At 39.9% G+C, this 14,016-nt stretch overlaps 1 protein-coding gene across 3 annotated transcripts in view; it reads left to right on the top strand.

Moving 5' to 3' along the window:
* Positions 1 to 14,016, top strand: part of PDE7B (phosphodiesterase 7B) — a 176,329-nt gene that overhangs the window by 150,592 nt on the left and 11,721 nt on the right. For all 3 annotated transcript variants that reach the window (XM_064447219.1, XM_064447217.1, XM_064447220.1), the window contains 6 exons: positions 826 to 977; positions 2,245 to 2,308; positions 3,648 to 3,743; positions 5,432 to 5,532; positions 7,048 to 7,179; positions 13,156 to 13,247. In XM_064447219.1, coding sequence (XP_064303289.1) covers positions 826 to 977; positions 2,245 to 2,308; positions 3,648 to 3,743; positions 5,432 to 5,532; positions 7,048 to 7,179; positions 13,156 to 13,247 — 637 coding nt within the window. The remainder of the gene's footprint in view (positions 1 to 825; positions 978 to 2,244; positions 2,309 to 3,647; positions 3,744 to 5,431; positions 5,533 to 7,047; positions 7,180 to 13,155; positions 13,248 to 14,016) is intronic.

The following is a 14,016-nucleotide window of genomic DNA, read 5'->3' as shown; positions in this document are numbered from 1 at the left end:
CATTTAGCCCTTTATGAAAACCTCCTAGTACAGCATTTGGGAATTAGACTTATTCTGGTACTGAGTGAAAAGAACATGTTCTGTTGTGTAACCAGAAATGCATGTATTGCCTGAATAAACTTGCTTTCTTAATTGTAGAGCTAAAATATTTTCTTCATTTATATTTTGCCTTAATATATTGGAAAGACAGCAGACAATACAATAGGGTATCACCCTATTCTTCTTTCTCTCGTCTCTCATTTTCCAAAAGTTGGTCATACATTTGTGCATTCAAACTGTATTTTGAGGACTCTTTTGGTGTCACTTTTTTGGTTTTATATCCAAAATCTCCTTGTATGCCAGTGCTGTGCAATTTTAATATATTCCAGTGACACTCCTGTGAGGTAGCAAGGTAATGCTATTTTCAGTTGTATAAGTAGGGAACAGAGGCACGGAAGAGCAAGAGCAACTTTCCTGTACCTAACTCTGCCTAGTCATTTAGTCTCCCCCTAGACATCTACAGGGAGGTGATGTATCACCCCCCTCCAGTGACTTAGCCTGGATCACATTGAAGTCTGTGGCAGTCAGTGTACTGAACTCAGATCTTCCAAGCCCTTTGTTAGTACTCTTTTTCTGGAATGTATTTCCTTTCTGAAATAAACAAATGCGTTATGCTGGAGGATAGGGATTTGAATACTGCTCCTTCATGTGGATTGGCAAGAACCGTGAACATTATGATTTCTTGTACCACTGTTTTAAAGTTTTTGCTATTTATCTTATTAAATAATTGAGAATGTCAACCTTAATCTTGGGTTTCATGGTTTCTGTACTGATTGCTTTTTATAGATACTACACTCTCAGGGGAAATCGGCACCAAGAAAAAAGTGAAAAGACTGTTAAGTTTCCAGAGGTATTTCCATGCATCCCGGTTACTGCGTGGAATTGTACCGCAAGCCTCTCTGTACCTACTGGATGAGGACTACCTTGGGCAAGCAAGGGTAAGACGGGTCTCCAGATCTCCATTTTATTTAACAATATTCCAGAGAGCATCAGTTTTGCTTCAGTGTTCAGATAAACATATGTATGGTTGATGTTTCTTAAATGACCCACGTTACTTGCCTGCCTCACAGCAAACAGACTGTCCATTCCTCTTTTATGGTTACAGCTTTAAAGGCTTAGTCTCAAAGCAACATGAAAATGTCTGAATTTATTCAGCATTTTCAGATTCTGTCAACTGAAATTATAATCTGGATTTATTAAAGGATGAAGGATCCCTGGGTGAGTTGCTGATTTAAGTAAGTGCAGCCTTGACACAGGATTTAGTTCATCCGCTTGAAAAAAGACAGCTGCCTCTCAGCTGGTATGGAGCAGCTATTAGGCAACCCACAATAGCTCTCCATAAAGGCAAAGGCTACGATACAGGGAACATTCACTGCAAAGAGCTTCACAAGAATCAAAGTATAATTCTCTTATTTTGCGGCTCTTATACTTGCTTTGAGTGACATTTTCTAACAAAACTTGCACAACTGATGGCATTGGGATTATGCGCCTAGGCAATTTTTATTCTCTGCAAGAGAAGATTATGTGCCAGGTGTTAGAAAGTAATTGAGAATCCAGAACTGGTCTGCATATAGACTAAGCAATGGGAGTCAACACAGTTCATTCGCACATGTGCCATTGTAGGTCATACAGTTAGTCCAGACAGTCTCTTGACTGAACTGATGTAGCTGTAAAAACACTGTATTTGATGGTAATGATGGATTCTTCTGCATGGCTGAGTGGGCTTTACAGAAGCACTGTATCTAAGTTTATAAAAGATATTGCTGTGTATTGGTTTGTTTAGCAAAATGTAATTCATATTCACCGTGAGAGCTAAGACTGTGTTTTACCGTAATAAAAACCTAAAAGAATTTGTACTGAATTGATTTTGGGACATGAAAGAACAATAAAAAAGATGTATAGTAAAAGGGAATATTTTAATAATATTTTGTTTTATATTATTCCATGTTTTGAGCTCCATTTAAAAGGTACTTTTATCGTCAGGTTCAAAACCTCCTCAGTTAAAACTGCAAAGGATATTTTATGCAGTGTAGCTAAATTTGCTTCCTGATGTCTGATATTTCAAGTATATCTCATTAGCTTTCCAAACAAAACTTTAAAGCTGCAGCAACCAATCCTGTGATTGATTAATGTGCAACAATAATTTAAATCTGCTTTACAGTTTGACATACCAGTCATTTGCCTTTCCATATTTGTTTTTTCTAGCATATGCTATCCAAGGTGGGAATGTGGGATTTTGACATTTTCTTGTTTGACCGCTTGACAAATGGTAAGTCATTTTTAAAAAGTTTTTATTTTAATATCTCTCATGTATGACTATTCTAAAAATCCCTAATTAATTAATTGCTAAACATTTCCAGTTCAGATTACTGAAGAGAAATTGGACACAGTTAACTTGTCCTAAAATCATATCCTTCCAACATTTTCAGGCTTTTCACAGAACGTTCACAACTATAGGACAATGTTTAAAGTGTGGTTTGGTATTCATCTAATCTCCTACATTTGTTATGGTCACCTTTTCAAATAGATGTTTCAGTTTCCTTTACCTGGGAAGTTCCAAAGTTACTTTACATATACCTATTTGATACATTGGTTGATAGGTCCAGGCTTCCATAATCAGTCAATTTCTATCAACAAGAAATACCTTTAACTGAAGATACCCTTGCTTCTGTTCAGCAGCAAAAATTAGGAAATTCATTAAGAAAGTAAAAAATCTGTGAAATGTTTGTCTAAATATATGCCTGTAACACCACACATACCCCAATGTCTAGGCAATAGCTCTTGATCAGGTAGCTGCTGAAGAGAGTCATAATCACACCTTTCTCCTTTCTGTATTGCTCATAGGAATGAGGTCCCTCATTCCTCACCCCCAATCTAATTAGGTTTGGCTGGGGCAGAAGGTGTAGGAGGGAGTTGGTTTAGAGGGTAATTCAGCTGAGTGACTGGCAGCGTAGAGTGGAAAGGACTGAAAATGGCAAGGGAAGCAAAAGCATAATTCTTCTAAATTACCTTTCTGTGCCCCTGCTCAGAAATAAGTTTCCATGTCCTCTTTGTACATAGATTTGAATTATGCAGTGCAAATTTTCAAAATACTGTGTGTATTTATAGTTGATCGTTATGAGATGCAGTGGTAGCCATGTGTAAAATAATAAATTTAATTGCAAACTGCTGATTTCTCAGTAATTAAATAATTAGTACAGTATGGCAAACTGAAGTGGCAGAATAGCTATTCTCCTTTCTGTCATCTCTGGAGGTAGACTTGGTTTATGAAGAGGATGTCATTCTCAAACAAGCCTGTCAAAAGATTTGTAGTTAAAACCATGTCAATTCACCTTCTGTGTCACATTGAAATAGCAAATGTGACTTCATGTCATCTAGACACGAGAATGGCACTCCACTGGTACAGCCATACCATCAAATCTTGATTATATATAGCAGTAACTTATATAAGCTACTTTTGAGTATATGAGTGTCATCTGAGCTCATATGATAGGCGCTAAGGTGATAGATGCTGACTAATACTTAGGAAATTACCAAGATTTTTAGTCTTGCTTGGTTTGTAACTACACATTAAGGGAATCTTAAGAGTTGTTCTGTTCTGCTTTTAGGAAACAGTCTCGTAACACTGCTTTGTCACCTCTTCAATGTGCATGGACTTATTCACCATTTCCAGTTAGATATGGTTACATTACACAGGTTTTTAGGTAAGTGCTCACCTCAAAGCCATCTTTAAATGCAGTTTGCAGCTTACATAGGGCATCAAAGAAGGCACTGGCTTGATCTGTGTATCTCTGTAAAATCATGACGTTGTTGCAAATATTTCAGTAAAACATTTCTGTGATACGTGTTAGTGTCCAATTTACAGGCACTCGGTGCTTGCCTCAGTACCTAGTAAGTCAATGGAGGGACTCTGAAAGGCCCTGCATTGGGCTGAAGCATCCCAGTACTACAATTGCACTGGTGATTTAAAAAAAGAAGTGTGCCAAGCAGAGATGTGGCTGGCTGAGTAGGCCCACACAGACAGACAGACATTGCAGAACCTAGTGCAGTACAATTGTGGTGCAGTGTCATTATTTTAGTGACTAATAGACCACTGAGACCCAGGGCAGTTAAAAGCTTATGTGCAAAATTTAACAAATTATATCAAGCTGTCTGCACTGAATAGTGTTGATGAAAGCCCCTGCTGCTGTTACTGCCAGCAGAAATATTAGCCCCATGCTGTCAGTGAACCAAAAGCAGAAATTGGCCAAAATCAGTTACTCTTTGCATCACGTTTTGAATGCAGCTGAATGTTGGTTTGTTAGGCTGTCAGATGACATTTCAAAGACAGGGTCTTTTCTTTAAGCTGCGTAATTTTTGTTTCTGGAAAGCATTCCTCCAGTGTGGAGGCAGACAAAATGTCCCTGCCATTTCTGACTACTCTGGGTGGCTTGAAGAGGATGCTCAGATAATTAGAGCTAGGGGTATTCAGGGTTTAAAGGATTACCCACTGTAACTTGAAATGCTTGTGGAGCTGGAAACAAACTGCAGGCTAGGATTTTCTTTGGCCGTCCCCACGGTGGAGATGAGTGCCATGGGAAATTTGCCTGTTACCTTTCTGTTTGATTAATTTGATAGTGTCTAGGAGAGCGCTTTGGGCAAGATCATGTGCAGCTTCCACTGTTCACATGCTATTGCCCCAAGACCACCTAATGGTGCAGGCACTGCTTCAAGGAACAGATGAATGTGAAGCACATACCTTGATGATGTTCTGTGTGAGTGAAAGCTGAGGGTTAAAAGGCTGTCGCTCAGTCTTCCAGCTGGACCAGTTCCAGCACTGCACACTCAAACAAGAGGGACTGTTATTTTAAAGTGGACGCATAGACATGACTAAAATTATCACAGCAGATTTTGCTCTGAATGCCCCAATGCTTTATCTTTTGATTCTCTGTCTGGAGGGCGTAGGAATGCCTTTGACCATTGCTAGTCACTCAAATAACAAATGATGCCAGCATATCAGGGCCTCACCCCCTGCCGCTGTAAAATAGGTGGTACTGCCTTAATGACATTACTCCCCTATGACAGCAGCATAAATGATTACACTCCGTTGTGGATAAATTTGCCTCTCTTCCTTATTTATTTTACTCCTGAATGAGAGCCTTCAGTAAGGCAAGAAAGAGTTGATTTATGAACTAGACCCGGTATATCCCCTTGGGCCTCACAAATCCTTTCATGCATTTTTTTCTCTAAAGGTATCCCAATAAGAGCACCAGTCTAAGTAAGCTACAGTTTTTTGAAGAAACCCCTTAGGCAGCTGACTGTAAAACCTCAAATTGTATTTTAAATCCAGTTCCCACTTGTGGCCATGGCATTCAGAGACAAAAGGACCTTTATTTTCTGTTTTGGTTCCCAGTTATGGTTCAAGAAGATTACCATAGCCAAAACCCGTACCACAATGCTGTCCATGCTGCTGATGTCACACAAGCTATGCACTGCTATCTGAGGGAGCCCAAGGTAATGATGACCTTTCACACTGATGTTGCTTTCAGATAATTCTCAAACTTTTTTTTTCCCCCAGGATTTAAAAAGAACCAAAAAAATATTTTTAGATAGCAGAAAATGGTTGCGCACTTGAAGTCAGCAACGAGGCAGGAGCAGAGTCAACCACAGATTACAAGCATTTAAACAAGCTACTGGAGTCACTTGTCATCAGGCAGGCAACATATCGAAGTGCTGTCGTATGAGTTCCAGCATGTTTTATGGTGACCGTGTGTACCAGCCGCCTCTAGGTGGCTGCAGTCCTCCCGGCAAAGTCAGTAGGAGGCAGCGCATGCCTGTGCCTCAGTCCATTCAGGGTACAAGCCCCTCACACGTTGATATTTCAAAACACCAAATTTGGCAGTGCAACACCAAAAAAGGGGAAGGCGTTCCCTTTGACTGGGTCTGTTGCAAGGGTGTCCTCTGCATGAGTGAACAGCAGCTTTTGACTGCTGCAGCAAGCCCTCACAGCGTGAGGGTGTGATGTTGCTCTGTGTGTTACTGGAAGGCAATCTAATACTGTAATGCTGAGCCACAGTGGAGAATATAACTACCCTTTCCTGGCTTGACTTAAATGAAGGGAAGTTCTGCTAGAATTAGCAAATTGTTAGACCAGAATATAGTTAGTAATGGTGAGGTGAGGTAGGTGAGGAAGGCAAGAGCAGGCCCCAGACTTCCTGTATTTCCATTTCCTGCAAGAGCTGCGAGTCCCTGCTGTCAAAAAGTGCAGAGGACGGCCATTATCCAGAAACTATACCATACTGCTCTTCATTTCTCATCACAGAATGCTTCTTTCAGCTGGTAGACCCTGTGTTCTGTACAGACTCATCGGGCCGGTAATAACTACCTCACGCTCAGGACAGAAAATGCTAAGACTTCAATTTTTTTGCCCATTGATAATAAAATTTGCTTCTGAATGATAAGCTGTACAGTAGAAAAAAAATCTGGGCAGGTTTTCAAATTTGGATGTCTGAAGTTAGAAAGGTAAATTATGTTCTCTAATGAAATAACTATAGTTGAACTGAGATGTCTAACAGCCAAGTTTGAAATTTCAAAAGTTTACAAACTCTGCATTTTACAGCACAGTGTTGTGCTAGAAAAAGGAATCCTGATGTATTGTTGGTATTACTAAATATTGTGCGAGGCAGAGCCCTTATCATGAATGCTAACGTATGCCAACCTTCTAGTGTAGTTATTTAGTTTTTAAAACTGAATCTTTTAGGCTAAGCTGAAGCACTTATATTGCCATATACAATAAAGAGATAAGTACAAACTGTAATAACATATGAGTATGTAGTCTGATATCTTCATAGATGTTTGTTCAACAGTCACCTTAACATTGTTCACAAAATCTATTTTATATTTGACATTTGTGTACTGTCCTAAAAAACTGAGCAATGCCATGATGTTAGCTGATTCCTTTATTTGCCAAAAGAAAAAAAAAAGCATTTACCGTTCACATTCTTGGTGTGATTAACATGTGTGATTCAGCTTGCCAACTTCCTCACCCCATCGGACATCATGCTCGGACTGCTAGCTGCTGCAGCTCATGACGTGGATCATCCAGGGGTCAACCAGCCCTTTCTGATCAAAACTAAACATCACCTTGCCAGCCTGTACCAGGTAAAACTGCTCATCAAGTTAATAATATGTAAAATGGTGTCAAGGAAGGTCTAAGCAATCTGCAGTGAACTTTCAGGCCGAAATCTGGCAGTGGGGGGATGTTGATCAAATCAGCTTGCACTTTAGAGTCTGGACAGTTTCAGTTAAGCTCCTCACTGGGTGCCTCTTCTTACAGCAAAGCTGATACACATGAGAAAGAAGGTGGAAATGTCACATTTTGTTGAGGACATTTAAGCCTCAACCCAGTTGCCTGGGGTTTTACTGCTGTAGATCATCTGGGGTAAGGAACTGTGGATAGGAGATTTAAAATAATGGAAAGACAATTTGTACTTCATCTTCTGTCAGTAAGCAAGCAAGCAGCAGGCATGTTCTAAATTGGCATAGCATTAAAAGAAGCCTTTGCTTCATGTGGCTCTAGTAAAAGTAAACACTTAATGAATACTGCAATTAAAAAAAAAAAAAAAGAAGGTAGAGGAAACCAAGGGAAAAGTTGTAGATATTTACCCAAGCATGCCTAGAGATACAAAGAAAGAAGTTAAAACAGCCACCATAGGTGACACCACAGGCTATCTAGAACAGTATCCTGTTTCTAAGAGCAGCCAGCAAAAGATCTCAGTGAGAAATATAAGCCTGGGATAAGTACAGAGTTGTCCTTCACCTGGTATACATACTTCCAGCTCTGGCAAGCGGTAGTAGAAGATTTCCTGAAACAAAAACACAGACCCTCTTGTTCAATAACTGCTAATGAACCTATCTGCCCTGATTTTTGTGGTCCTTTTTGAATATATTTGTAGTTTTGGCCCATGGCAATCACTGTAGCTCTGGATTTTATCTACAACTGTCCTATATGTATAATCTTTGCATGCATGTATACATGATTATATATGCACATCTCTACTCTTTACATTATACTTACATATACACACTGGAGCAATGCCATAAATAATTTTGGTTGCAATAACCATAATTCATAGCTAATAAATGGAGACGGTGTTGTTTTGTATCCTTTGGAAGCGTCAACTTCAGGTATAAGGAACAGAATATCCCAAGTTAAAAATTCATCTAACTGAAGAAGACTCACTGATAGCTATGTACCTTTCTACACATACTTAGCAAATTGAGAGTTGCCATACCTATACGTGTCTGCCACATTTTGCTCCAGTCTTTTCTAAATGTCAGGCCAGCCGAGTGGGGAGGGAGAAAAGCCAGGGGACTTCGGGAAGGTTATGTTAATGATCCTTTGAAGAGGAGTGGGTAAAGTCATTCCACAAAAACCCTGGCCCTATGAAAAGGTATAAACAACTCCTTCTCAAACAAATAGTGGGAAACAGTAATATATAACTAGGTTGAAAATTCAGGCTAATCTGAAAGAAATGTAGCTAAAATAAAATACGACTATCTTGGAGAGATGGTTTCTGCTCAGCGAACTGGGCTTGAATATACTTGCAAATGTTGGTTAGAAAAGGCAGTGACAAAACAGCAAATGTAATCTTTCAACAGTAAATGTGATTTTTAAGTATCCTGTTTAGGGATGCTCACTGGCAAGTTTTACTTAGATTATCTGAAATTGATCCCAGATTGTTTCCGAAGATTGTAGTAGTATACAGTATGTGAATGCCAATAAAAATAACAATGCTGGAAAAAAGTTTTGCTGAAAACATTTTTATTCAAAAATTTAGATTCAGTGAATAGCCTTTAAAACAATAAATTATATTCTTCTCAAGATTAGTACTGTAACATGTGCTTGAAACTGAAACAAAAAAGTTCTAGGGTTTCTGGTTTTTAAACAGTAGAGCCACAGAACTGCTGGGACTAATCAGAAAAATAATCAAACAAAAGTAAGTTTTAGCATAGTTGGCCGGCATCTATCACTGAGCCAGTTGTAACCGAGACTTAGGGTTATCTGTTTTTCGCATCTCTTTGCTCTTGATTGTTTGTAAATTTAAATCAGACCTTTACATTTGAATCATCTGGAAAAAAAGGGTTTGCAAAATGAGGTTGGTCAGTATTTGACAAAGATGCAAATTGTTTGACAGCTTCTGAAGGGCACATATGAGCAGAATCATGTTTCAGGAAGATAGGTGTCATCAGTCCAGGAGTCCAGAACTTTCAATATTCATTTCCAAATTAAATCCATATTCTATGATGCCAGGCTAATTTTTTGTAATCTATAGGATAATTTCCACAAGAGTCTATTGCATGTGAGGCAGCATAATTTTCCGCAAAAATAAAAGTGCCTCATTCAAGTCTCTAGCATTACAAAGACAGTTGAGAGGGTACAAGGTGACAGTAGGGACCTGGAGGTCACTTAGCCTCCTGTGAGGAGCACAACAGCATTCCTTGTCATGTGATGCAGACTTTGCTTCTAACTTCCATTGGCCATTAAAATATTTTCATTAAAATGAAAAAGGAAAGTTTTATGCTTGCTTGACAGTCATTGTCTTAGGTCTCCGTAGCCTTAAAAGTCACAAATAACTCAAATTCCGGTTGATACATCTAGCTTATCCAACATTATTTCTGCTTCTTTTGACTGAAAGCAGCATACAATTCAGGTTGCTCAGCCTGATACAATCCTGCCTTGTATTTAACCAAAACTCCACATCAAACCTAATACCAGAAAAAGACATACTGCTTTTTTTTAAAAAGAAACTATATTTTACTCAAAGCTATTTACGAATTTCCTAAGAAAACAAATAGCATTGATATAAATAAAATGTTATTTTATAACTTCAGTAATAGAGAGTTGAGCTCTATCTTTGGTCCTTAAATGAAGGGTAATAGTTCAGAAGTCTGCAATGATTATGTACAAATCTGTAGTACAAAACAAGTTTCAGAAATCTACTTTAATGTAGATGTGTATAAACTGGAAATAGGAAAATATGTTTTGGGCATCAGTTATGGCAGCTCTATTTTGCAGTCTTCCTTAAAAGGACCATTCTTAATTGAAGTATCATTTTCAGGTATTTAACACTGTGTAGTTAAACCAATTGTTCAATGACTAAGAATGGATGACCAGACTGAAAGAAATTTAGATGGCCTTCCACTCTGAATTAAAATTGACATTTTCTCTGCACCTGGTTAATAGCAAGTCTTCCTCTCTTCAAGTTTTTATTCTTTTCTAAATGCATATGTCAGGTATGGTGGTTTGAATGGCTCAGGGAAAGTCACAGATTGGAGATTTTGTAATAGTCTAACTGAAAAACCAGGCTTTTTTCCTCATGGTCCTGAAGGCTGTGTTACAGCAACCCACTGGTTTTAGGCAGTAGATGTGACGGACGCTTCCTAGCATGCAGCCTTTAAAACAAACCTGTGCTACTCAGTTTTTTAAGAAATAAAAAGTTAGGGGAAGCAAGGCCTCTGGAGATCCAAGCTGAGAACCTCAGTCTGCAAGGCAGCACGTAGACTTTCCCCTGCATGAGTTATCTTGCCACCAGCCTAGGCAATCAGATAGTTGCTGGCAATTAGTCTTAAAAAGGCAGTAGAGTGTTCCTAGGTGAAATAGCTGACTCTGCTAATTGTTGGCAGCAGCTTCAGGGCATCTGGCTGCTTGCATTTAACGGGGGAGTCATCTGACTTCACGCTCAGTTGTCGCTTGTTAATTTGACCTTTCTTTTTCCCTCCTCCATGTGCTTTAAGTGTGGGAAACTGGATAGCATAGCGGCTTTAGTTTAAATTCTCCCTATAGCAGCAGGCAAAGAGCAGAAACTTACAGGAGTGGAAATGGTCTGGGATGGATAGCTGAGTTTGCTTTTTCCTTTGAGTAACTATTAGTTGGATGCAAGAAAGTTCTTGGATACCTACACACACAGTCCTCTTCGGGCTGGCCTTCAGCGTGGCCAAAGAGCAACTGCATCCATGGAGTGTAATGCTCTGGTTGAGGTGGGTACCACTGAAGCAGCTCCTCCCAGCAAGTCAGTCTCTGAGGGGGGCTTTCCCAGCTGGGATGTTTCAAGGGTGCAGTCAGACCAGAGCTGCAGGAACTGTGCACAAAGGCACTGTCTTAAACGAGTGTAAGCCTTCCCAAAAGTCAAAGGTGACAGTCAGGCAGGGTTTGTCTAATTTACCTTAGAGTAGGAGGATGGCAGCCTTTAGACTTGTGACTGTTGGGACCAGGGTTCAGCTCTGAGACTGGAGAGGTGAAAGAAGCAAAAAAATTTATTGTAATCCTATTACATTCCCTTATTTTTCTTGGTCAGACTATAGGGTTGCAAAAGTCCACCCTCGTGTATTTAGGCAAAAGGAGAAGAGGGATATTTAAGTTGGCCAATGAACAGAATTGCTGTCAAAAGTAATTTAGCAACTGCATAGCTGATCCCAAATTCTGAGCCTGTCAGCTCTTCCCAGGAAAAGAACTCAGGCTTTCCATGGCTGGAAAGTTTTGGGGTTGGTTTTGCTTTGTTTTTTTCCCCCAGTATCTGTGATTGCTATTAGGGAAACAAAACAAAACAAAAACCCTAAACAAAAAAAAAAGCCCCTGAAGAAATACCAAAGCAACATATCAGTGATTGTGTGAATTCAAAAACAACAGAACATACTGCAGAAAGTAGTGTAATAGAAAATCAGTCCAGTTTGCACTCTCACCTTTGCACTAATTTTGAGCACTAATTTTGCATTTGATTCAATGGAAATTGGATCTTGGTTACTGGCAATGTTTAGTGTTTCAACAGTCATTAGATAGGACAGGATTACATACGATAGGGACAGGATGACAGGATGGGGAAGCATTAAGGAGAAAATACTGTTCAGTCCCTCTTGGAAAAGTGGAAGCTGTGCATCACATCCAACAGGAAAGGCAGCACCAATGTCGCTACACCTCGGAGCTGTGGGACTGTGCAGAAGGGAGCCAGAGATTAACAGAGGCCAAAGAGAGGGATTCTGCCTCTAGTTTCCCAGCTGGCAGTGACGAGGTGGACTCCTGCTCTGCTACCTGCCCAAAAGTTTCAGTTGTGTTCAGGGTTTTTTTTTAATCCAGTGCTTATCTACTGCAAAAGCCATAAACTGCCCAAAACAGGGATCAGATGCCATAACTCCCTCAAGAGTGGCTCTATTGCTAGGTGACAGTCGTCTTATTAACATTGTGTGTGTTGTTGTGGATAACTGAGGACTGTGCCATTCACTGGAGAGGTGATCTGCTGGGCTGCTGCTCTGCAGCAAGCAGATGCTTTATGAATTAGAAGAATTGTGTTAGAGGTTTCTGAACAAGTGACATTTCTGAGGCATTCAGTGGTAGAAAGTACTCTGAACAAAATGAGTGGCAGATGCATTTTATGTTAGGATAGTAATATAAAGTCATCAGACACAAGAAACCCAATTTGTTGTAATTTACAGACAACCTAGAAAGCTGGGTTTCTGTTCCCTAGGAATTCTTTCCAATCTAACTTTGGTTCCACTTATTTGGAAGCAAACAAGCAAAAAAGACTCAGAATTTGTTGCAGACTAAGTTGCTGAAGGCTGCAGATGCTCCTGACACTGATACTCCTCTTGCTTTCACTGAGCAGCTGCAGGCAGCTTCCAATTCCCTGACTCCAAGGAAAATTTGGCAGTTTAGTTTTCTTTTCCATGTCTGCTCTGCATTCAAACTGTAGAAGCTAAGTCAACCTGGGATTAGTAGGAGGTAAAAATATGATTTTGCACTCATGCTTGAATTCATTTGCTCATAAATCTGTTAGAATGCAAGCTACCTCCCACTCAGATGAGATTAGCTCCTCTGTTCACAGCAGGACTCAAAAACTGTAAAACAACAGGACTCTAGGGCTGACCTTAGCTAGGAAAGCTAGAAGCACAACATCCTTAACTCTAGAAATCCAGGTCAATTCCTCAAATCCAAAAGGTGGCTAAAAAGCACACATTTAGTCTCATGTTGCAGCATTTTCATCCGGCTCTAGGCATCATGTGGTATGGCAAAGCTGTATCTGTACTATGGATGCCTGCCTAATCCTTGAATTTATTCCTTTTATTCCTTTTATTACTTCCTAGAATGTTTCTGTGCTAGAAAATCATCACTGGCGATCTACGATAGGCATGCTTCGAGAGTCACGGCTCCTCGCCCATCTGCCCAAGGAGGTGACGTAAGTGTCCGCTGGAGGAAATGCATCACTGAAACTAGTCCATTGCTTCCATCACTCTTCTTAAGAGGAGATTGGCAGAGGCCCAGGCTTCAGAATAGGCTGAACTTCCTGCCCTCTCTCAGTGCCAGTATGCAATCATCAGACAAAGTTATACAGCAGAAGTATTTTCTAAGACTTTGCCACTTCTGCAGCACAGGAACGGCCACTGTCAGCACCAGGACCATTGGGAGTCCCGGCAGGAATGGGCATTTTCAGATCTATTGTTGGCATTTTTTGTTTTATATAGCACCAACCAAATCTGGAAAGATTTACTGATTTAAAAGCATGAAATGGGGAGAAAAGTGAAGGAGTTGGTGGAGTAGCATTGAGACTGCTGAGGACTTTGCACCTGACTGAGGAGGTGTGGTTCAATCTTCACTGCCTTTTTGGGTGAAGGAAAAAAAAAAAAAACAAAAAAAAAAACCAGCAACATGAGCACCTTGGCCAAGCTGATACTAACTTTTTACCTGCTGCTTTTGTGCAGTGTTACTCCCACCAAAGGAATGGAGATTGAGCCAATGAATAGCCTGGAATACTAAGTTTTAATCACAGGTGACCTTACCAAGAATATAAACAAGTTATCTGGAAGCAATAAGTGCCATATCCCTCCAGAAATCCTTTGCATCAGACCAACAACTTCAGTCCTACTTCAAAGGACTTCAGTCCTTTACAACTTCAACTGCAGCTTTAAAGTTGCTGTATTCAGCACCCAGCTCTGAGCAGCTGAAGT

Source organism: Phalacrocorax carbo, chromosome 3 (genome assembly GCF_963921805.1).
Source record: "Phalacrocorax carbo chromosome 3, bPhaCar2.1, whole genome shotgun sequence".
NCBI lineage: Eukaryota > Metazoa > Chordata > Aves > Suliformes > Phalacrocoracidae > Phalacrocorax > Phalacrocorax carbo.
This window is presented reverse-complemented; position numbering and strand designations above follow the sequence as displayed.